The sequence below is a fragment of the Chiloscyllium plagiosum genome, unplaced genomic scaffold, assembly GCF_037043375.1.
Source record: "Chiloscyllium plagiosum isolate Xiang-an unplaced genomic scaffold, Cpla_swu_hap1 HiC_scaffold_16, whole genome shotgun sequence".
In the NCBI taxonomy this organism is placed as follows: Eukaryota; Metazoa; Chordata; class Chondrichthyes; order Orectolobiformes; family Hemiscylliidae; genus Chiloscyllium; species Chiloscyllium plagiosum.
Window position 1 is genome coordinate 12319737 of NW_028270154.1, and position 23131 is coordinate 12342867.

The 23131-nt window shown below is 44.5% G+C and overlaps 1 protein-coding gene and 1 pseudogene across 2 annotated transcripts in view; one reads left to right on the top strand and one right to left on the bottom strand.

The window, feature by feature from the left end:
- Positions 1–23131, top strand: part of LOC122556983 (calcium/calmodulin-dependent protein kinase type II subunit alpha) — a 258438-nt gene that overhangs the window by 162225 nt on the left and 73082 nt on the right. For both annotated transcript variants that reach the window (XM_087995125.1, XM_087995124.1), the window contains exons 4-6: positions 2666–2720; positions 8495–8560; positions 15832–15904. In XM_087995125.1, the coding sequence (XP_087851251.1) occupies positions 2666–2720; positions 8495–8560; positions 15832–15904 (194 nt within the window). The remainder of the gene's footprint in view (positions 1–2665; positions 2721–8494; positions 8561–15831; positions 15905–23131) is intronic.
- Positions 18427–18523, bottom strand: LOC122557005 (U6 spliceosomal RNA; annotated as a pseudogene).

Below are 23131 nucleotides of genomic sequence, written 5' to 3' on the forward strand. Positions count from 1 at the left end.
ACCCAGCCAAGCACTATTTCCCTCTACTGCCATCCAACCACATTCTCCCCACATCCCTCACTCCTACCCACCCAGCAATGGCTGAGTGGTTTTATCACTAACTGATTAATCCAGAAATCAGCTAATGTTCTGGGGACCCTAGTTTGATCCTGCCATGGCAGATGGGTGAAATTTGAATTCAATACAAATCTGAAATTAAGAATTTAATGATGACTATGAAACTATTGTCCATTCGCAAGTTTTGTGAAGATTTGTAGCTCAGGTTGAGGTTCTGGATATAAGTTTGCTCACTGAGCTGGAAGGTTCTTTTTCAGACATTTTGTCACCATACTAGGTGACATCATCAGTGAGCCTCCGGTGAAGTACTGGTGGTATAGTATGACTGTTGTCGATTGTTGGGGGATAAAAAACATCCTGTTCACTGATGTCTTTTAGGGAAGGGAAACTGCTGTCCTTACTTGGTCTGGCCTACATGTGACTCCAGACCCACAGCAATGTATGTACCATTTAACTGCACTCTGGGCATTAACAGATAGGCAATAAATTCTGGCTGTAGCAGTGATACCCACATCCTGTGAATGAATAAACAAGTCCTACAATAGAGTCAAACACTTCTCCCGACATCACAAATCCCAAAACCTATGGTGGTCATCAAAGGAGTTTGTTGAGATGCAAGTCCTAGAAATATCAGGTATCTACAGAACAGTGAGCTAAACTGGGGTACGTTCTCTGTCTCTCAGATTTTTACACCAACTACCCTGAAAAACAGAGAAAACAAATCGCCTTTTCAAAGTTAAAGGCAAGGAAGGGACCCATAGGTTGATGAGAAGAAGCTGGTGGGAATGGTAGAAGAATTGAATGTGATGGTTAAGATTCAATGACAGGTTATGAATGATGAAGTTTTCTGACTTTTAAGTAAAGACTGCTGCAAATATTTAGGTCATAATTTGTATGGTTCAGAATATAATTCTCAATTTTAGAAATTAAAGTTTTCAGTGTAAAAAAATTGGGGCATCTGTTTGAGAAACTGGCAAAAAGAACTCTGCCGTACATGCAATATGAGTCATAATTAATCTGCGTTTATCTTTGAAGGATCAAGTTGATAGTGAAAGACAATCTAAATAATGCATGTACCTTCTCTAGTCCTCTTAGGAGAACCAGTTAGTCAGGTAAGACATCAATTATACCCATTCGAAATAGAAATTGTTCATATGGGTTTCTGAATCAAAGTGAAGATAAAATAATGTGCTTTCATTTATTGTTGAAATCCCAAAGTACACCATATTGTCATTGAAATGGTTGTTCGGAATCAAAGATTCTTTTATTTTGGTTTTGTTTGGTGTAACCTTCATCTCATTGGATGAAGACAGCAGTATGAGATGATTACAGCAGTATGAGATGATTACTAGTTGAGTCGGCACGGTGGCACGGTGGCACAGTGGTTAGCACTGCTGCCTCACAGCGCTAGAGACCCGGGTTCAATTCCCGCCTCAGGCGACTGACTGTGTGGAGTTTGCACGTTCTCCCCGTGTCTGCGTGGGTTTCCTCCCACAGTCCAAAAGATGTGCAGGTCAGGTGAATTGGCCATGCTAAATTGCCCATAGTGTTAGGTAAGGGTTAAATGTAGGGGTATGGGTGGGTTGCGCTTCAGCGGGGCGGTGTGGACTTGTTGGGCCGAAGGGCCTGTTTCCACACTGTAATTAATCTAATCTAAAGCAAACAAAAACAACTTTATCATTCACTGTGCAGCATGTGGATGGAATGCAGGTTTGGTTTGAATTTGTTGTGTGGAAAATACAGGGATTTGCTTCATTTGCAGCTGGGGGGAGAAATTTTCAGTGTTTCTCATAGATCCTTATGGTAGAAAGCAGTCAGTGGACTTAGTTTGGAAGTTGTGAGAAGGTAGTTATGTGTCTGTGGACAACCAGAATACCAAGTTGAGCCAGTTGAAGTGCTGAGCTATTAAAAAATACTTGAAGGATTACTTAGCCAAAAAAACTAATGGAAGGATCCATGTAAAATATTCTCTCAAAGAATATCTAGAACACTGAGGAGAATTAAAGTAATTTCCAGAGGGCTGTGGCATACCTTGTAAGTTGGTTCAGAAAGAAGTTAATGAACCATTAGAATTTCTGTAACAGAAAGAAAATTCTCAGTTGAATACAAAGTAGAACTCAATTCAAAGGGTAATTAATTCTGAACTGTAATGTCATTAACAGTGCTTGTTTTGTTTGGCTCTTACCTACAATAAAGCTTGTTTTTGTTTCAAAAGTGAGATCTTGTGGTGTAATTCTTTCATTAATTATGGAGTGCTTGGATTTCTCTTTAAATGTTAACAAGCCATAATAGGATTGTAACAGGGCTGTCTTTATAATTAATACCTACAGTGCCACAAAACAGTTATTGTTCTTTGCCCAGGATAGGCAGCTGCCTGGGCTAAGCATCGATAGGGAGGAGTAAATAATTGCAGGGGTGTGTTGTGGGATTGAGACTAACTAGATTGCCTCCAGAAAGATTCAATGGGCCAAATAGACTCCTCTTGTGCTGTGAATAGGATTCAGTGGTGTAAGTGAAGGAGACCGTTCTGATTGGTTCCTAACATCCATCAGCCTTTTAGCTCAAGTGACCCCTTCATTCATTTTCATTTTTTTTCTTTGTTTTACAGTGAGACTGCATGACAGTATATCTGAGGAAGGCCACCACTACCTGATCTTTGACTTGTAAGTAGAGCATCACATTTTTTAAAATGTTATATTTAACAGTCATTTTCACTCCCTCATGACTTCCCCTCAAATGCTGATTGATTCCAGCAACGATTTTATGTAGACATGTTTAATATCATGGAAAAGGACATGGGTTCAGGCCACACTCCAGAGACTGCTGCAGTCTTGGGGATGGGGGAATACTGAGGGAGTGCTGCACCATCAGAGTTTGAGGATCAGCAGTGAGAGAGCACCATTCTGTCACAGGGTCAGTACTGAGGGAGTGCTGCACTGTCAGAGAGTCAGTACTGAGGGAGTGCTGCACTGTCAGAGGGTCAGTACTGAGGGAGTGCTGCACTGTCAGAGGGTCAGTACTGAGGGAGTGCTGCACAGTCAGAGGGTCAGTACTGAGGGAGTGTTGCACTGTCAGAGGGTCAGTAAAGAGGGAGTGCTACACTGTCAGAGGGTCAGTAAAGAGGGAGTGCTACACTGTCAGAGGGTCAGTACTGAGGGAGTGCTGCACTGTCAGAGGGTCAGTAAAGAGGGAGTGCCGCTCTATCAAAGGGTCAGAATGGAGGGAGTGTTGCACTGTCAGAGGGTCAGTACTGAGGGAGTGCTACGCTGTCAGAGGGTCAGTAAAGAGGGAGTGCTACACTGTCAGAGGGTCAGTAAAGAGGGAGTGCTACACTGTCAGAGGGTCAGTACTGAGGGAGTGCTGCACTGTCAGAGGGTCAGTAAAGAGGGAGTGCCGCTCTGTCAAAGGGTCAGAATGGAGGGAGTGTTGCACTGTCAGAGGGTCAGTACTGAGGGAGTGCTACGCTGTCAGAGGGCAGTACTGAGGGAGTGCTGCACTATCATGGGGTCAGTACTGAGGGAGTACTGAGGGAGTGCTGCACTGTCGGAGGGTCAGTAAACAGGGAGTGCCACACTGTCAGAGGGCAGTACTGAGGGAGTGCTGCACTGTCATGAGGTCAGTACTGAGGGAGTACTGAGGGAGTGCTGCACTGTCGGAGGGTCAGCACGGAGGGAGTGCTGCACTGTCACAGGGTCAGTACCGAAGGAGCGCTGCACTGTCACGGGGTCAGTGCTGAGGGAGTGCCGGACTGTCAGAGGGTCAGTGCTGAGGCAGTGCCACACTGTTGGAGGGTCAGTGCTGAGGGAGTGCACACTGTCGGAGGGTCAGTACTGAGGGAACGCCGCACTGTCTGGCACAATGCTGAGGGACTGTCGGGGGGTCAGTGCTAAGGGAGCTCTGTACTGTTGGAGGCGCAGTGCTGAAGCTGCATTGTTGTTGGTCAGTACTGAGGGAGTTGGTCATCACTGTCAGAGGGAGTGCTACAAAGTCAGAAAGACAATTGTATTGGAGAGCAGCACAGAGTGAGTGTAACTAGAGCCCCGAGTCTGTAGCAAAATTTAATTTGTGACAATGGGTGACATACTTTAAGGTTGAAAATTAATTAACACTTTCATGCGTAATATTTTATACTTCTAAAATTTCCAACATGATATGTCCTTCTCTAACTATGTAACCTCCACCTCCCCTTTAACCTTTATCCTTCTTCCCTCGAACTCTGCTCTTTTGTACCTTCTACACCCCCTTCATCCACATGACTTCAGTTACCAGGACTCTAAACCCTAGAACAGTCACCCAAATAATCTGCTTCTCCAACTCTCTCTCTCTTTGTCTATCTCTGTCCTACTTTATGTCCTGCTCCTCAAATCTCTGGTCACCTACCTTAAAGGTTTCCTCACGTGATTTGTGTGGCATTGTCCCAGATGGCCACTACTGAACCCTTGTGCCATCTCCACAAGTACATTTTGTAGCTAAAGTTATTTGAGACAGGTCACTGCCTTCAGTCATCCTTTGTCTGTGCTTTTTCTTAGAGTCTACTTAGTGATTAATGGCAGAGTGTACGCCACTGTAGAGCATCTACAGAAGAGGCAATGTTCTGGAATTACAAGAACTTTTATTGTATGATAGCAATAAACAACTCCATTTTGTCAGGCACATTGACCCAGAGGTGATACAGATCCATCTGCTCTCTCTAAAAATCAGAGTAGAACTCCTTATCTCCACCCACAGAGTGTGTGTGACTTCAGTTAAATGGGTGAAGCCAATGGATCGCGAATGTTTACCCCTTGAGAGCCATTACAGCATTTAGCAATTTTTTGTCAATTTCTGTGTAATAACTGCCTCTGTGGTGCAACTTGTAATGTTAAAGGGACTATATATTTGCAAGCAATTGTTATTTAATCCCAGTGATCTGGGTCAGTACTTTGGTCTGAATATTAGCTCTGTGCTAAGCAAGCTTTTAGCTCATTTGTTTTTCTTGCAGATTGTCTCTGTGCCTCAGGCAGGAGCTCATCATATGTGGTATATTTCTGCACCGAAAACAAATGATCAAAAAGTCTGTGCCTGTCCTGGAAGTGTTTAATATGGACAGTGTAGAGGAAGATTTATTCCGTGTCTAACCCCATGCTGTCCCTGTCCTGGAAGTATTTGATGGGACATTATAGAGAGAACTTTACTTTATATCTAACCCTGTGCTGTAGCTCTCCTGGGAGTGTTTGATGTGGACATTGTGGAGGAGAATTGTGGGGTTCTGAGGAAGGGTCACTGGACTCGAAACTTTAACTCTGATTTCTCTCCACAGATGCTGCCAGGCCTGTAGAGGAAGATTTATTCTGTATCCAGCCCCATGCTGGAGGTCTTTATTGGAATATTAGAGAGAGGTTGACTTGGTTTATAACCCATGCTGTACCTATGTTGGGAGCATTTGATTGGGACAGTGTAGAGAGAGCTTTAATCTGTATCTGAACTATACTGTACAGATCCTAGGAGTGTTTGAGGGGGCAGTGTAGACAGAGCTTTACTCTTATTTAACCCCAGGCTATACCTGTCCTGGGAGTCATAAAGCGGAGGTGCAGTAATGCTTTGTACTGGGGTGGACAAAGTTAAAAATCACACAACGCCAGATTATAGTCCAAAAGGTTTATTTGAAACCACAACCTTTCGGAGACCCCATTCCTTCCTCAGGCAGCTAGTGCAAGAGAATACATTGGACACAGAATTTATCAGTAAAAGATCAAAGGGTCAGACAACTTATGCAAACGTATTGAACAAACTTAGATGGCTATTAAGTCTTTCATCAGTTAGAGCGGAGGTGCAGGTCTCAATTGATTAATATGTAAATCCCAAAATTTCTTTCAAGTCACTGTCCCAAGATAAAACTTTTGGTTTTATCAGAATAAAGGTGAAACCTCAGGCCAGACAATGCATTTTAGCTGTGAGGCTATGTTTCAAGTCTGTATCTCAACCTAGAGTCATACTGGTTTTATTTCCAAAGCAGGAATTTATAAAATGCCACGTGGAGTGACTGTGTGCTTTTTGAACAAAATACAATGTATCTTCAAATACAAATCTGCAAATGCAAATTCACCCAATAGACATGTGTGTGTGTCTGTGTGTGTGTTTGTATGTGTGTGTTTGTATGTGTGTGTGTGTCCTAGGAGTGTTTGATGGGGATCATGTCGGGGAAGCTTTACAGTTTTTCTGAACTATGTTGTACTTATCCTGGGAGTGTTTGGTGGGAACATTGTAGATGGAGATTTACTCTATATTAAACCCTTCTGCATATGCCTTGGGCTTGTTTTCTGGAGCAATGTAGTAGGATCTTTACTTTGTATCTCACCAACTCTGATTTAATTGAAGCCTTAAATCATCCATCATCTTAAAGAGAATAGAATTCACTGGAAGTGAAGTGTCAGGTTAAACAAAAGGATAGAATAAATCATGCCCAGTAATCAGGCAGTATTCTGTCATATTTGGCAGAACACTGAATAATCAAACCTCCATATCCAACCATTCCATGGAGAAATGATTGAAGGAACAAACAATATTTCATGTGCATTGGGGCATGTGCACTTGAATCTTTTTTAGTGCACCCCTCGGGCAATGTCTTGCTTTGAATATTTATTAGATCTACTTGTCAGGAAAGTAAGATTTGCATTTATAGAGTGGGATTCACAGATAATGGATTTATTTTAATGAGGGTAGTCACTGTTAGGTTGAGTCAAATTTATTAGCTGATATGAACACAAGCTCTGTTAAATGTTCAGATAATTTTATTTGTACATTCTGTTAACGCAGGGGCAAAATGTGACCCAATGAACCTGGGAGATTCCCCACCTCCCTTCATCAAAGTCGTGAATTAGAATCCCTACAGTGTGGAAACAGGCCCTTCAGCCCAACAAGTCCACACCAGCCCTCTGGAGAGTAACCCACCCAGACCTATTCCCCTACATTTTACCCCTGACTAATATACCTAACCTACACAACCCAGAACACTATTGGCAATTTAGCATGGCCAATTAACCCTAACCTGCATATCTTTGGATTGTGGGAGGAAACCCACACAGACACAGGGAGAAGTTGCAAACTCCACACAGACAGTAGCTGGAATTGAACCCAGGCCCTAGCACTGTGAGGCAGCAGTGCTAACCACTGAGTCACCATGCTGGCCATGTGGCTATTTTTTTTTCCACTTGAAAGGACAGCCAGTCAGGCCTTCAGTACAATGTTTTATCTGAAAAACAGTAGCTCGGATGGTGCAGCATACCCTCAACACAAAGGGTCATAGAACCTCGGAACAGAAGTAGGCCATTCAGCCAAGTCCCCTCTTCCATTCAATGGCTGCTCTGATAATCCTTAACTCCACTTTCCTGTCCTTTGCCCATAACCTTGATTCCCTCACTGATTAAAAAAATTAGGTATCTAGGCCACCCACTGCAGTGAAGAATTCTGTCAATTCACTACCCTCTGAGAGAAGAAATTCCTCTTCATTTCTGTCTTCAAAGGCCAATCCCCCAAACACTCCAGCCTTTCCCCATTTAAGTAACATTCAACTCTTCTATTCTCCCTGCCAAAGTGCATAATCTTATTTCAACTGTAGAAAGTTGCAGCACAGACGATTTTGGGGATCCTCATACGTGAATCAAAGAAGCGAGCTTCCAATTTCAGTCGGTAATTGCGTCTGTTGGCATCTGTTTCAAAGGGAATAGGGTATAACAATATGGAGGACGCACTAAAATCCTTCAACACTTTAGTCACAAGCACTATGAGCAGTTTTGGGTCCTTTATGTAAGGAAAGATATACTGGCATTGGAGGCAGTTCAGTTGAGGTTCACTCAGGTGATTCCAGGTATAGAGTGATTTATGAGGAGAGGTTTTTTTAGGTTTTCCTTGTACTCTCTGGAATTCAACCTAATTGAAATCTTCCAGACTTTTAGGGACTTGACAGCTTCATATGGAGACAATAGTTCCCCTTGAGGAAGAATCTAGGGTCACAGAAATCCATTCAATACTGACACCTTACCCCTCAGCTCAACAGTGCAGCACTCTCTCAGTACTGACCCTTTGACAGTGCAGCGCTCCCTCAGTAGAGACCCTCTGACAGTGTGGTGCTCCCTCTACAATGACCCTCTGATAGTGTGGTGCTCCCTCTACAATGACCCTCTGATAGTGTGGCGCTCACTCTAATCATTTGAATTATAATCTCAGTGCTTAAGGCTTGTGAACTTGCACTCTTACTCTCTCCTCTTTATAAAGTATATACTTAATAAAAGTTGTTCACTGACATGGATGTGGATTACCTTTGATCCATAACCCCGAACTAACCTTATGACTTCAGTCGGATGAAATGGTGTGCCCTTGATTGTAACGTCTCTGGAACTGTAACACACTTGCATACTTGCCACATGGTTCATGAATTCCCTTTATTCTGTCTCCACAGAATCACTGGTGGTGAGCTGTTTGAAGACATTGTGGCTCGTGAATATTACAGTGAGGCTGATGCCAGGTAAGTGCACAGTTTGGACACTTCCACGTGGGCACTCTCATTCAATTAGTTCTCATCGCCCTGTGCTTTCTCTAACACAACTCAAACTTGGTTCTGCCTCTCACCTGGAGCGTTTGGCATTTCCAGGTCGGTAGAGCTTGTCTCTGGGAGTGAGATTGGGGCAGTGGGAGGCGGGGAGCGCAAATCCAAGTTCTCTCTCGGGTGTTACACTACACTGAATGAAGTCTTTCTTTTTATCCACTTGTTGGGCATGGGCATCACTGGCTGGGCCAGCATTTATTGTCCGTCCCAGTTGCGCTTGAGAAGATTATGATGAAATGCTACAGTCCACCTGCTTTGGGTTGACTCACAACACTGTTCAGGAGGGAATTTCTTAACAAGGTACAATTGGACCCAGAAACTAAGGAGACCAAATGGTAATGAAGAAATAACCACATCCAGAGGGTAAGAGCAGGAGTCGATTTGTTTGATTTCAAAATGTGCAGAATTACGGAATCTTAAGGCAAATGTCTTCACTATCCCCTCACTGGACTAAATGACAGGGCGGTACAGTTTAAAATCATGGAATGAAACAGCCCAGAAGGAGGACACTTGGCCCATTGCACCTGTGCTAGCTCTTTACAAATGCGATCTAATTGGTTCTACTCCACACTTCTTGCCTTGTTCCTTAATCCTAAAACTTCTCCCCTTTGAACATAGAATATAAATAGAACATAAATCAGTAAAGCTCAGAATCAGGCCCTTCAACCCACCATGTCTGTGCCAACATGATGTCATTCTAAATGAATCTCATCTTCTTGCATGTAACCCATATCCTGCTATTCTCTGTCTGAATGCCTCTTAAACATTGCTATTTTATCTACCTCTACCATCTCCCATGACAATACATTACAGGCACCACTGTGTAAAAAACACTTGCCTCACACATCTCCTTTAAACTTTCCTCTTCTCACCTTAAACTGTTGCCCCTGGATATTTGATGTTTCTGCTCCCAGAAAAAGACTCTGACTATACACTCTATCTAAGCCTCTCATAATGTTATAGACCTCAATTAGGTTGCCCCCTCAGCGTCCAATGTTCTTGCAAAAACAATCCAAGGTTGTCCAACCCCTCCTTATAGCTTTGGAGATGCCGGTGTTGGACTGGGGTGTACAAAGTTAAAAGTCACACAACGCCTGGTTATAATCCAACTGGTTTAATTGGAAGCACTAGCTTTCGGAGCGCTGCTCCGTCATCAGGTGGTTGTGGAGTATCAGATCATAAAACACAGAATTTATAGCAAAAGTTTACAGTGTGATGTAACTGAAATTATATATATTGAATTATACATTATATATTGAACAAACAATTCAGGTCTTTTTCAATATATAATTTCAGTTACATCACACTAAACGTTTACAATAAATTCTGTGTCTTATGATCTTATACTCCACAACCACCTGATGAAGGAGCAGCACTCTGAAAGCTAGTGCTTCTAAGTAAACCTATTGGACTATAACCTGGTGTTGTGTGACTTTTAACTTCTTATAGCTGGTACACTCCAATCCAGGCAACATCCCACTAAACCTCTTCTGCACCTCTCGAAAGACTCCACAGTGTGGCAATAAGAACAATTCATAGTACTCCAGATGTGGTCTAACTAAAGTTTCAGACAGCAGCAACATGACTTGCTAACTTATTTCTCAATGCCCCAGTTGATGAAGGCAAACATGCTACACGCCTTCTTTACCATTCCATCCACTTGCCTTTCCACTTACAGGGAGCTATGGTCTTGCACCCCAAGATCCCTCTGGATATCACTATTCCAAACAGTCCAGCCACTTACAATATAATTTCCTCTTGTATTTGACCTCCCAAAATGCATCACTTCACACTTGTCTGGATTGAACTCCAGGTGCCATCTCTCCTTCCAATTTTCCAACTGTTTCATGCTGTACATCTCTATGACTCTATGACTCTATGATATTCCACACAATTTATTCTTCTGGACCACAGGGACTTTGTCAAATGCTTAACAAAGTCCATGTTGACAACATTGACTGCCCTACCCTCATCAATATCTACGTCACATCCTCAAAGAGTTCATTCAATTTGTGAGACAAGACCTGTTTCACACAAAGTTATGCTAACTATCTCTAATAATTCTTCAAATGCAAGTAAATCCTATCCCTAAGAATCTTCTCCAATAATTTCCATACCACTGATGTAAAGCTCACTGGCCTATAACTTCCTGGATTATCTATATTGCCCTTTTTGCAGAAAGGAACAATGTTAGCTATTTTCCAGTCTTTTGGCATGTTGCCTGTGACTAAAAAGGATATAAAGATCTCCGTCAAGATACCAATCTCCTCTCTTGCCTCCTTCAATATCCTAGGATAGATCCCATTTGGCCCTGGGGTCCTATCTACCTTTATGGTTTTCAAGATAGTCAACACTTCCTCCTCCTTAATATCAACATGCCTTAGAATATCAACAAACCCCTCTCTGAACATACCCCATCATCTGATGTGAAGTACTCATTAAGGACCTCACCCACTTTTCCTCTAGCTCCAGATATAAATTCCCTCCTTTGTCCTTTAGAGGACCGACTCTTTCCCTAACTACTCTCTTGCTCTTAATACACGTATAAAATGATACAGAATTCTCCTTAATCTGATTTACATTTCATGGCCCCTTCTAGCCCTCCGAATTTCTTTTCTGTTTCCTTTATATTCCTCAAGGGCCTTGCCTGATTTCGGTTTCCAAATTAACTCAACTTATATCTCTCATTATCCAAGGTTCCCGAATCTTGCCATCCTTACCTTTCATTCTCACAAGAACATGCTGGTCCTATTCTCTGGTCAACGAGCTTTTTACAAGACTCCCACATGTCAAATGTAGATTTACCTTCAAATAGCTGCCCCCAATCCAGTAACACTGCTGTAATTATCCTTTCCCCAATTTAGCTCTTTCACCCAAGGACCAATCTTTTCCTTATCCATAAGTATCTTAAAACTCACAGAATTATGATCACTGTTCCCAAAATGCTCCACCACTGAGATAGTAATCATCTGGCCAGGCTGACTCTCCAATACAAGGTCTAATACAGCCTCTCCCCCAGCTGGACCATCTATGTATTGTTTCAAGAATCCCTCCTGGATGCACCTAACAAATTCTGCCCTACCTAAGCCCCGGCACTAAGCTGTCCCAGGACATTAAATCATCCACTATAATAACTGTTTTTACATCTTTCTGTGCTGTGTTTCCATATCAGTTCCTCTATCTCCCACTGACTATTGGAAGGTGTACAGTATTACCCCATCATAGTGGTTGCACCTTTTTTATTCCTGAATTTTACCCACGTGGCCTCACTGGATGAGCCCTCCAAGATGTCCTCTCTTAACACAGTTATGGCATTCTCCTTAATCCACATCTTTTATATCCTTCTCTATCTCACCCCATGGAGTCCTTAACCAAGACATTTCTAAACCCTGGAATGTTGAGCTGTCAGTCCTGCCTTTCTCTCTGTGGTGACTACCACATCACAGTGCCATGTATTAGTCCAGGCTCTAAAATCATCTGGATTAGTGGTGCTGGAAAAGCACAGCAGTTCAGGCAGCATCCGAGGAGCAGTAAAGTCACCGTTTCGGGCAAAAGCACTTTATCAGGAAATCAAGCAGAGTGCCTGAAAGGTGGAGAGATAAATGAGAGGAGTGGGGTGGTGGGGAGAAAGTAGCATAGAGTATAATAGGTGAGTAGGGGAGGGGATGAAGGTGATAGGTCAAGGAGGAGGGTGGAGTGGATAGGTGGAAAAGAAGATAGGCAGGTACGACAAGTCATGGGGACAGCGCTGAGCTGGAAGTTTAGAACTGGGGTGAGGTGGGGGAAGGGGAAATGAGGAAACTGTTGAAGTCCACATTGATGCTCTGGGGTTGAAGTGTCCCAAGGCGGAAGATGAAGCGTTCTTCCTCCAGGCATCGGGTGGTGAAGGAGCGGTGGTAAAGGAGGCCCAGGAACTCCATGTCCTCGGCAGAGTGGGAGGGGGAGTTGAAATGTTGGGCCACAGGGCAGTGTGGTTGATTGGTGCGGGTGTCCCGGAGATGTTCCCTAAAGCGCTCTGCTAGGAGGCGTCCAATCTCCCCAATGTAGAGGAGACCGCATCGGGAGAAACGGATACAATAAATGATATTGGTGGATGTGCAGGTAAAACTTTGATGGATGTGGAAGGTTCCTTTAGGGCCTTGGATGGAGGTGAGGGAGAAGGTGTGGGCACAGGTTTTACAATTCCTGCAGTGGCAGGGGAAGGTGCCAGGACGGGAGGGTGGGTTGTAGGGGGCGTGGACCTGACCTTCCCATAAACCTTGAGCAATTTATCAACTTCACCAACACATTCCATCCTGACCTTAAATTTACCTGGACTATCTCTGACACCTCCCTCCCCTTCCTGGACCTCTCCATCTCCATTAATGACGACCGACTCCCACAGCTACCTGGATTACACCTCTTCCCACCCTACCTCCTACAAAAATGCCATCCCGTATTCCCAATTCCTCCGCCTCCGCCGTATCTGCTCCCAGGAGGACCAATTCCACCACAGAACACACCAGATGGCCTCCTTCTTTCGAGACCGCAATTTCCCTTCCCACGTGGTTAAAGATGCCCTCCAACGCATCTCATCCACATCCCGCACCTCCGCCCTCAGACCCAACCCCTCCAACTGTAACAAGGACAGAATGCCCCTGGTGCTCACCTTCCACCCTACCAACCTTCACATAAACCAAATCATCCGCCGACATTTCTGCCACCTCCAAACAGATCCCACCACCGGGGATATATTTCCCTCCCCACCCCTTTCTGCCTTCCGCAAAGACCGTTCCCTCCGTGACTACCTGGTCAGTCCACGCGCCCCTACAAACCTGTGCCCACACCTCCTCCCTCACCTCCATCCAAGGCCCTAAAGGAGCCTTCCACATCCATCAAGGTTTTACCTGCACATCCACCAATATCATTTATTGTATCCGTTGCTCCCGATGCGGTCTCCTCTGCATTGGGGAGACTGGACACCCGCACCAATCAACCACACTGCCCTGTGGCCCAACATTTCAACTCCCCCTCCCACTCAGCTGAGGACATGGATGTCCTGGGCCTCCTTCACCACCGCTCCTTCACCACCCGATGCCTGGAGGAAGAACGCCTCATCTTCCGCCTCGGAACACTTCAACCCCAGGGCATTATTGTGGACTTCAACAGTTTCCTCATTTCCCCTTCCCCCACTTCACCCCAGTTCCGAACTTCCAGCTCAGCACTGTCCCCATGACTTGTCCTACCTGCCTATCTTCTTTTCCACCTATCCACTCCACCCTCATCCCCTCCCCCACTCACCTATTGTACTCTATGCTACTTTCTCCCCACCCCCACTCTCCTTTCATTTATCTCTCCACCCTTCAGGCACTCTGCCTGTATTCCTGATGGAGGGCTTTTGCCCGAAACGTCGATTTTACTGCTCCTCGGATGCTGCCTGAACTGCTGTGCTTTTCCAACACACCTAATCCAGAATCTGGTTTCCAGCATTGTTTTTACCCTCTAAGATCATCTGCCTTATCCGTTATACTGCTTGCATTAAAATAAATACACTTCAGACAACTAGTCTTGCCATGTTAATAAACTTGGCCCTGCTTGTTCTTCCTATTAGACTGACTTGATTTAGCCCATCTCTTCTCAATCACTCCATGTGGTGACCTACTATTCTGGTTCCCGCGCACCATGCCATACTAGTTTAAACCCTCCAGAGGCACTAACAAGCCTCCCTGCTGGAATATTGGTGTCCCTCCAATTTAGATGGAACCCATCCTTGTTGTACATGTACCCTCTGCTCTGGAAGAGTTCCCGATGATCCAGATATCTGAAGCCCTCCCTCCTGCGTCAGCTCTTTAGCCACACATTCAACTGGATTATCTTCCTGTTTTAGACCTCACTTGCATGTGACACTGGGATTAATACTAATATTACAACTCTAGAGGTCCTGCTTTTCAATTTCTATCTAATTTCCTGGATGCACTTCACAGGACATGTGTATGTCATTAGTACCAATACAGATCATAACTTCTAGCTGCGCACCCTCCTCCTACAGACGATTCTGTGCCTGCTCAGAGACATCCTTGACCCTGGCACCAGGCCACGCACCATCTTGGAGTCTTCCTTGCAACCACAGTAACACCTGTCTGTGCCCCTGACTATAGTGCCCCTGTCATTACCGGCCTACACTTTGGCCCACCCTGCTGTACAACAAAGCCAGTCGTGGTACCTGGCTGCAGCCTTCCCCTCAGAGGTCACCACCCACCAACAGTATCCAAATGGTATAGATATTTGAGAGGGAAATGGCCACAAGAGATTCCGGCACTGCCTGCCCACACTTACTCATTTACCTGGAGCTAGAATCTCTGCATTTGTAATAAATAGGCATTCTTGTTGAGTACAGAAACGCTGTCCATGCTTTCTCTCAACCTGGATCTAAAAGAAGGTAAATTGAGGAATTTTATAAAATGTCCAATTTCTGTAATGGCAACAGGAATAATGGGGCTTGATTTTGAGCACACCATTCCAGTGAGGTGTGACACAGACATGAGGAACTTCATGTTCCTATGTTTATGTGGAGAGATGGATTCCTGCTTACATGAGAAAAGATTAAAAAGAAATTTAGTAGAGAGATTCAAAATCATTAATAGTTTTGTGAGACTGAATAAGAAATAATAATTGCTAGTAGTAGAAGGATTATTAACACAGATCTAAAATAATTTAGCAAGGGAACAAATGGAGAGAAAAGGGGAATTGTTTTAATACAGTGAATTATGATTGGGCTCAGTGATGGATTTCAAAAATGAATTGGATAAATGTTTGAAGGGAAAAACAATTAGGACTTTGGGATAAAAGCAGGGGAAGAGGGATTAATGTACATCTCTGCCAAAGAGCTAGCACAGGAACAATGGGCCAAAGGTCTCCATTTGCAGTATCAAACCCTGTGGTAGCGCAGATTGAATCTAAGCCTGTCTAGATTATAGTCCAACTGGTTTATTTGGAAGCACTAGTTTTTGGAGCATCGTTCCTTCATCAGGTGGTTGTGGAGGTTAAGATCATGGACTATAACCTAGTGTTGTGAAATTTTTAACTCTGTGCACCCCAGTCCAACACTGGCACCTCCAAGTCGTGTCTCGATGATGTTTGTCATGGTATGTACAACGTCCAGTGATGATCACTTTTACTCTTATCCTTTTCTTGGGTTTTATTCTTTCCAGTCACTGCATCCAACAGATCCTGGAGGCTGTTCTACATTGTCACCAGATGGGAATTGTACATCGAGATCTCAAGGTGAGGCACCCTGACAATTTATCCATGGAGCAGGTCTTCCAGATAGATCGAGCAGATTGATACTGCCAAGGCCTTGGAGAGGGAATAGCAGAAATGTAAACAGACAAAGAAACTAGGAGCAAAAGGAAGGATGATTCTGTGTCTCACAGCCAAAATCCATCCCTCACTTCATACCTATTGACATATGATACAGAACTGGTTCAAAGGTAGAAGACGGTGGTGGTGGCGGTTGTTTTTCAGACTGGAGGCTGTGACCAGTGGAGTGCCACAACGATCGGGTCCACTACTTTTCGTCATTTATATAAATGATTTTAATGTGAGTATAAGATTTATAGTTAGTAAGTTTGCAGATGACACCAAAAGTAGTGGACAGCGAAGAGGGTTACCTCAGATTACAATGGGATCTGGATCAGATAGGCCAATGGGCTGAGAAGTGGCAGATGGAGTTTAATTCAGATAAATGCGAGGTGCTGCATTTTGGGAAAGCAAATCTTAGCAGGACTTATACACTTAATGGTAAGGTCCTAGGGAGTGTTGCTGAACAAAGAGACCTTGGAGTGCAGGTTCATAGCTCCTTGAAAGTGGAGTCTCAGGTAATGAGGATAGTGAAGAAGACGCTTGGTACGCTTTCCTTTATTTATTAGAGTATTGAGTAGAGGAGTTGGGAAGTCATGTTGTGGCTGTACAGAACATTGGTTAGACACTGTTGGACTATTGCGTGCAATTCTGGTCTCCTTCCTATCGGAAAGATGTTGTGAAACTTGAAAGGGTTCAGAAAAGATTGACAAGGATGTTGCCAGGTTTGGAGGATTTGAGCTATAGGGAGAGGTCGAATAGGCTAGGGCTGTTTTCCCTGGAGCGTCGGAGGCTGAGGGGTGATCTTATAGAGGCTTATAAACTCATGAGGGTCATGGATCGGATAAATAGACAAAGTCTTTTCCCTGGGGTCGGGAAGTCCAGAACGAGAAGGGCATAAGTTTAGGGTGAGAGGGGAATGATATAAAAGAGACCTAAAGGGCAACTTTTTCATGCAGAGGGTGGTACGTGTATGGAATAAGCTGCCAGAGGATGTGGTGGAGGCTAGTACAATTGCAACATTTAAAAGGCATTTGGATGGGTATATAATAGGAAGGGTTTGGAGGGATATGGGCCAGGTCCTGGCAGGTGGGGTTGGGATATTGGACAGGTTGGACCGAAGGATCTGTTTCCGTGCTGTACATCTCTATGACTGTACATATCTAAATCTCCGGCTTCCAAATATATATACAGCATAGAATTTGGCCCTTCAGCTCACCAGGTCTAACACCAAACCACTGTAATCCTATTTACCTGCACTCAGCCCATAACCCTCTATACCCTGCAATTTTAAGCATTCCTCCAGATGTTGGGGGAGTACCTTCCTCCATCACCCACTCAGGCAGTGCGTTCCATATTTCTATCACCATCTGGTCTTTCCTCAGATCTCCTCTAAACCACTACCTCCTCACCTTCAAGTAGTATCCTCTGGTTGTTCTTCCAGCCTGCGCTGAGCTTCATTGGAGCACTACAACAAGCCTGAGACAGCGATGTTGGCCAGGGAACAGGGTGGGGTGTTAAAGTGGCAGGAAACTGGAAGCTCAGGGTCTTACTTGTGGGCAGAATGTAGGTGTCCTGTGAAGCAGTCACCCAGTCTACACTCCATTTCCCCGATGTTGAGGAGACCACATTGTGAGCAGCGAATGCAGTCGGCTAGATTGTGAGAAGTGCAGGGGGGCATGGCGGCACAATGGTTAGCACCGCCTCAGGCAACTGTCTGTGTGGAGTTTGCACATTCTCCCCGTGTCTGCGTGGGTTTCCTCCGGGTGCTCCGGTTTCCTCCCACAGTCCAAAGATGTGCAGGGTCAGGTGAATTGGCCGTACTAAATTGCCCGTAGTGTTAGGTAAGGGGTAAATGTAGGGGTATGGGTGGGTTCGCTTCGGCGGGTCGGTGTGGACTTGTTGGGCCGAAGGGCCTGTTTCCACACTGTAATGTAATCTAATCTAATCTAATCAGGTAAAGGGTTGCTTCAACTGGAAGGTGTGTTTGGATCCTTGGATATTGAGGAAGGAGGGAAATGGGCAGATGTTACACTTTCAGCGGATGGAGGGGAAGGTGCCGTGGGGCTGCAGGGGGAGGGGTGATGTTAGGAGTGAAGGTACAGTGGGCCATGGTGACCTGGAGGGAACGGTCCCTGATTAGATTAGATTCCCTACAGTGTAGAAACAGGCCCAACCAGTCCACTCCGACCCTCCAAAGAGTAACCCACCCAGACCCATTTCCCTCTGACTAATGTACCTAACCTCATGGGCAATTTAGCATGGCCAATTCACCTACCCTGCACATCTTTGGACTGTGGGAGGAAACCGGAGCACCCAGAGGAAACCAACGCAGACGTGGGGAGAATGTGCAAATTCCACACAGACAGTCACCCAAGGCTGGAATTGAACCTGGGACCCTGGTGCTGTGAGGCAGCAGTGCTAACCACTGAGCCACCGTGACGCCCAAAAATATGGAAGGCATCACAAATTTGCATGTCATCCTTGTGCAGAGGCCATGCTAATCTTCCAATTTTAGTATATATATGCTGCCGAAGCAAGCACTATGTGAACCACTATGTCCCTGTGGAAGGCTGACAAGTGAGGGGAGGGGGATATGTGTCTGGTGGTGACATTCTGTTTGAGGTGCCAGAAATGGCGGCTAGCGATCTTCAGAATGTGGATGCTGGTGAGATGCTCAATGAGGACAAGGGTGAATCTTCTTGGCAACTTCTCCAGTGCAATCACATCCTCCAGTAATGTGGTGACCAGAACCGCACACACTATTTCATCTGTGGCCTAACCGATGTTTTATAAAGTTGTAACAAGACTTCCTTGTTCCTGTGTTTTGTGCCCCAGCTAATGAAGGCCAGATCCCATAAGCCTTCTTCTCCAACCTATCAACCTGATACCTTCAGGGATCTTTGAACTTGTGCACCAAGATCTCTTTGTTTTTCAGTACTTCCAAGGGACCTACCATTCATTGTGTATATTATTCTTTTATTAGGCCTCCCAAAATGCATCACTTCATACTTATTGGGATTAAATTCCATCTGCCCAATTTACCAGCTGATCAATATCAAACTGTAGCCTGCAATGACTCAACTTGTACTGCCTGCTATGGTAGAGAATTCAGTAATTTCACCAATCTCTGAGTGAAGAAATTTCTCCTCAGGCCTAGCCCACACCCTGAGACCATTATCCTTTGTTCCTGAGAACTCCCAGACTCTCACCTCATGACCAGAGGGTGCATCATCCTCGTACCTAGTCTGTCCAGCCCTGTCAGAGTGCTATATATTTAATAACAGTAATATCAAAGATGAGGGACTTCAGCTTTGTGGAGAGACTGAGATTGTTTTCAATGTCAATTCTCGACACAGCCCATTCCATTACATGATTGTTTAAGAATGCAGAGGGTGGTGCATGTATGGAATGAACAGCCAGAGGAAGTGGTGGTGGCTCGTATAATTACAACATTTAAAAAGCATCTGGATGGTTGTATGAATAGGACGGGTTTTGAGATACATGGGCCAAGTGCTGGAAAATGGGACTAGGTTAATTTAGGATATCAGGTCAGTGTGGATGAGTTGGACTGAAGGGTGTACGTCTCTGACTCTATCCAAAAGCACAATTTTAAAGAAATGGAGAGGGCAGTTCTTTCCCAGATTCTGGGGACATTATTCATCACTCAACCAACTGCTTCAATCCAATTACATTTTCAAAATTACAATAGTTCTTCAGAAAAAGTTAAGAGGATATTTAATAGAGGTGTTCAAATTCATAATGGCTTTTGATAGCATAAACAAGACAAGTGTGTTCTCAATGGTTGAAGGGTGTGGGTGAGGTGTATGGAGAGTGTGATGAGGATGTACTGAGAGGGAGAGAGTTGTTTGTCAGTAACTAGACGATGCAGATTTAGCAGAGTCCACAAAGAAGCTGAAAGAAAAGCATTGAGCAGTTTAAGGCTTCACTCGCTAGAGTGTAGAAGAATGAGAGGATATGGGTTGGGACTTCTTTCACTGAAATGTAGGAGATTGAGAGATGACATTTTAGAGGTTCCTAAAATCATGAGGAGACTAGATAAGGTGAATAGCAAAGATCTTTGTCCGAGGGGCATCCAAAACTAGAGGGCATATTTCTCAGGTGAGAGGAGAAAGATTTAAAAAGGTCATGAGGGGCAAATAAGAGAGTGATTCATGTGTGGAATGGTGGATGCAAATACAGTTACAACATTTATAAGACATTTGGGTAAGTTCATGAATAGGAAATATTTGGATGGAAATGGGCCAGGGGCAGACAGGTGGGCATAGTTTAGTTTGGAAACGTGGTCTGTGTGGACTGGTTGATCCGAAGGGTCTGTTTCTGTGCTGTATGACTCTGTCTAATTGATACTGTACATAAGATGCTAAGGGGGATTGACAAAGTAGATACTGGGGGGACGTTTCCTCATGGGGGGCAATTTGCAATGAAAGGTTACAGTTTTAGATTAAGGGCTAACACATTTTAAAATGATATGGGGAGGCGGTGGCGTGGTTGTGTTATTACCAAACTGTCAATCTCGAAACTCAGGTAATGTTTTGGGGACCCAGGCTCCAAGGCAGACAGTGGAAAATGAAATGAATAAAAATCAAGAATTTAGAGTCTAATGATGACCATGAGTCCATTGCCAATTGATGGTAAAAGCCATCTGAATCAATAATGTCCTTTAGGGAATGAAATTGCCATCCTTACCTGGTCTGGCCTCCATGTGACTCCAAACCCACTGCAATGTAATTGACCCTCGGTAGTCAGGGATGGGCAATAAATGCTGGTCTAGCCAGTGACATCTACATCCCATGAATGAACAGAAAAAGGAGGAATTATATCTCTCAATCTGTGAGATTCATTATCCCAGAGTGTGATGGACACTGCAACATAATTTAAGGAGGAAACAGATTTTTAATTCGTAATAAATTGAAGGGTCATAAGGATCAGGCAAGAGAATGGAGTTGTGGCCCAGGTGAGATCAGCTGTGATCATATTAAATGATGGAGCAGGCTTGAGGGGATGAATGGCCTCTTGCTATTCCTCGCCCTTATGTTTTTATGAGGAGAGCTTTGTGAGAAAGTGGGCTCTCAAAATGGTGATGGCAGCAGGTAGTAACTCTCAAAGGGGAATTGGGTAAATTGTGGGAATGGAACTAATTGAAAAACTGTTGCATTAACTGTCTCTCACTATCTGCTCTCCAGCAGCTACGTGTCCAAAACTCTGCCGATGTATTAACTTTCATTATGTCCTATTCACCAGTCACCCTTGGGCTTGGTTTTCGTTAAGTAACACTTCAATTTTAAAATCCCTACCCTTGTTTTCAAATCCCTCTGACTCAGTGCAGGAGAATTAGGAAGCAACATTCAATGATGAGGCACAAAGGAGCAAAGACTTAGTCAAAGATCTTAAAAAGCAACTCAAAACAAGAGAGGAGTGGCTATCACATCCTCCTAGTTGTAAACCTGCCTGAAGCACACATTTTTATACCCACGACACCTTCCTTTACCAATCCCCTCCCCATTCATCACAAGCATACCCCTATCACCTTACTGCTCTTTACCGAGTGCACAGAGCAGAGTTGAAATCTGTCCCTCTCACTCCCAACACGGTGACTCAGTGGTTAGCTCTGCTGCCTCACAGTGCCAGGGACCCAGTTTTGATTCCAGCCTCGGGCAACTGTCAGTGTGGAGTTTGCACATTCTCCCTGTGTCTGTCTGGGTTTCCTCCGGGTGCTCCAGTTTCCTCTCCAAAGATGTGCAGGTTAGGTGAATTGGCCATGCTAAATTGCCCATAGTGTTCAGGGATGAGTAGGTGAGACGCATTAGTCAGGGGAAATGTAGAGAAATAGGGTAGGGGAATGAGTCTGGGTGGGTTACTCTTCAGAGGGTTGGTATGGAATTGTTGGGCCAAATAACCTGTTTCCACACTGTATTGATTCTATGAACAACCTTTTTTTAATTAGGCGAAAGTGAGGACTGCAGATGCAGAGTAGAGTCAAGAGTATGGTGCTGGAAAAGCTCAGCAGGTCAGGCAGCATCCGAGGAGCAGGAGCATCGATGTTTCGGATGTTCCTGATGAAGGGCTTTTGCCCAAAATGTCAATTCTCCTGTTTTTTTTGTTATTTGTTCATGAGATGTGGGCATTACTGGCTGCGCCAACATTTATTGCCCATCCCTAATTGTCCAGAGGGTAGTTAAGGGTCAACCACATTGCTGTGGGTCTGGAGTCACATGTAGGTCAGACCAGGTGAGGGTGGCAGTTTCCTTCCCTAAAGGGCATGAATGAACCAGATGGGTTTTTCTGACAAACAACAGTGGATTCATGGTCATCATTTGACTCTTAATTCCAGACTTTTTAATAAATAGCTGTGGCAGGATTCAAGCCTAGGTCCCCAGAACATTACCTGGGTCTCGTGGTGAATAGGTCAGCGATAATACCACACGGCCCCGACATCCCTGGTCCTCCCCCATTTTGAGGCTGGGGTCCACTTTCACATTTCTACACTAAAGGTTGTCAGGATTTCACTGAGCAAGGGGCATTAAGGATTACTAAACCAAGACGGAATGATGGAATTAAATGACAGATCAGTCATGATTTAAAATTGTGGGTGGCACGGTGGCTCAGTGGTTAGCATTGCTGCCTCCCAGCACCAGGGACCCAAGTTCGATTCCCGCCTTGGGCAACTGTCTGTGTGGAGTTTACACATTCTCCCCATGTCTGCGTGGGTTTCCTCCGGGTGCTCCAGTTTCCTCCCACAATCCAAAGATGTGCCATGCTAAATTGCCCATAGTGTTAGGTGCATTAGTCAGGGATGTATGGGTCTGGGTGGGTTACTCTTCGGAGGGTCAGTGTGGACTTGTTGGGCCAAAGGGCCTGTTTCCGTACTGTAGGGGATCTAATCTAAGGGAGTGACGCAAAAAACTTAAGAGGCAGAATGGCCTCCTGCTGCTCCTTTGGAGTTGAAGTTCCCACCAGCAGCTGAAAACAAAGTGGAATTTTAATGGTTAATTTTTGTGGAAATACACTGGAAACTTTCAATTTCCAGCCCACATTTACTCTGTGCTCTGGGTTAATTAGCTTCCAGATCTTTGGCGAGCTGTTGTGTATGGGGGAGGGTGGCCATATGACATTCTAATCTAATCTGCA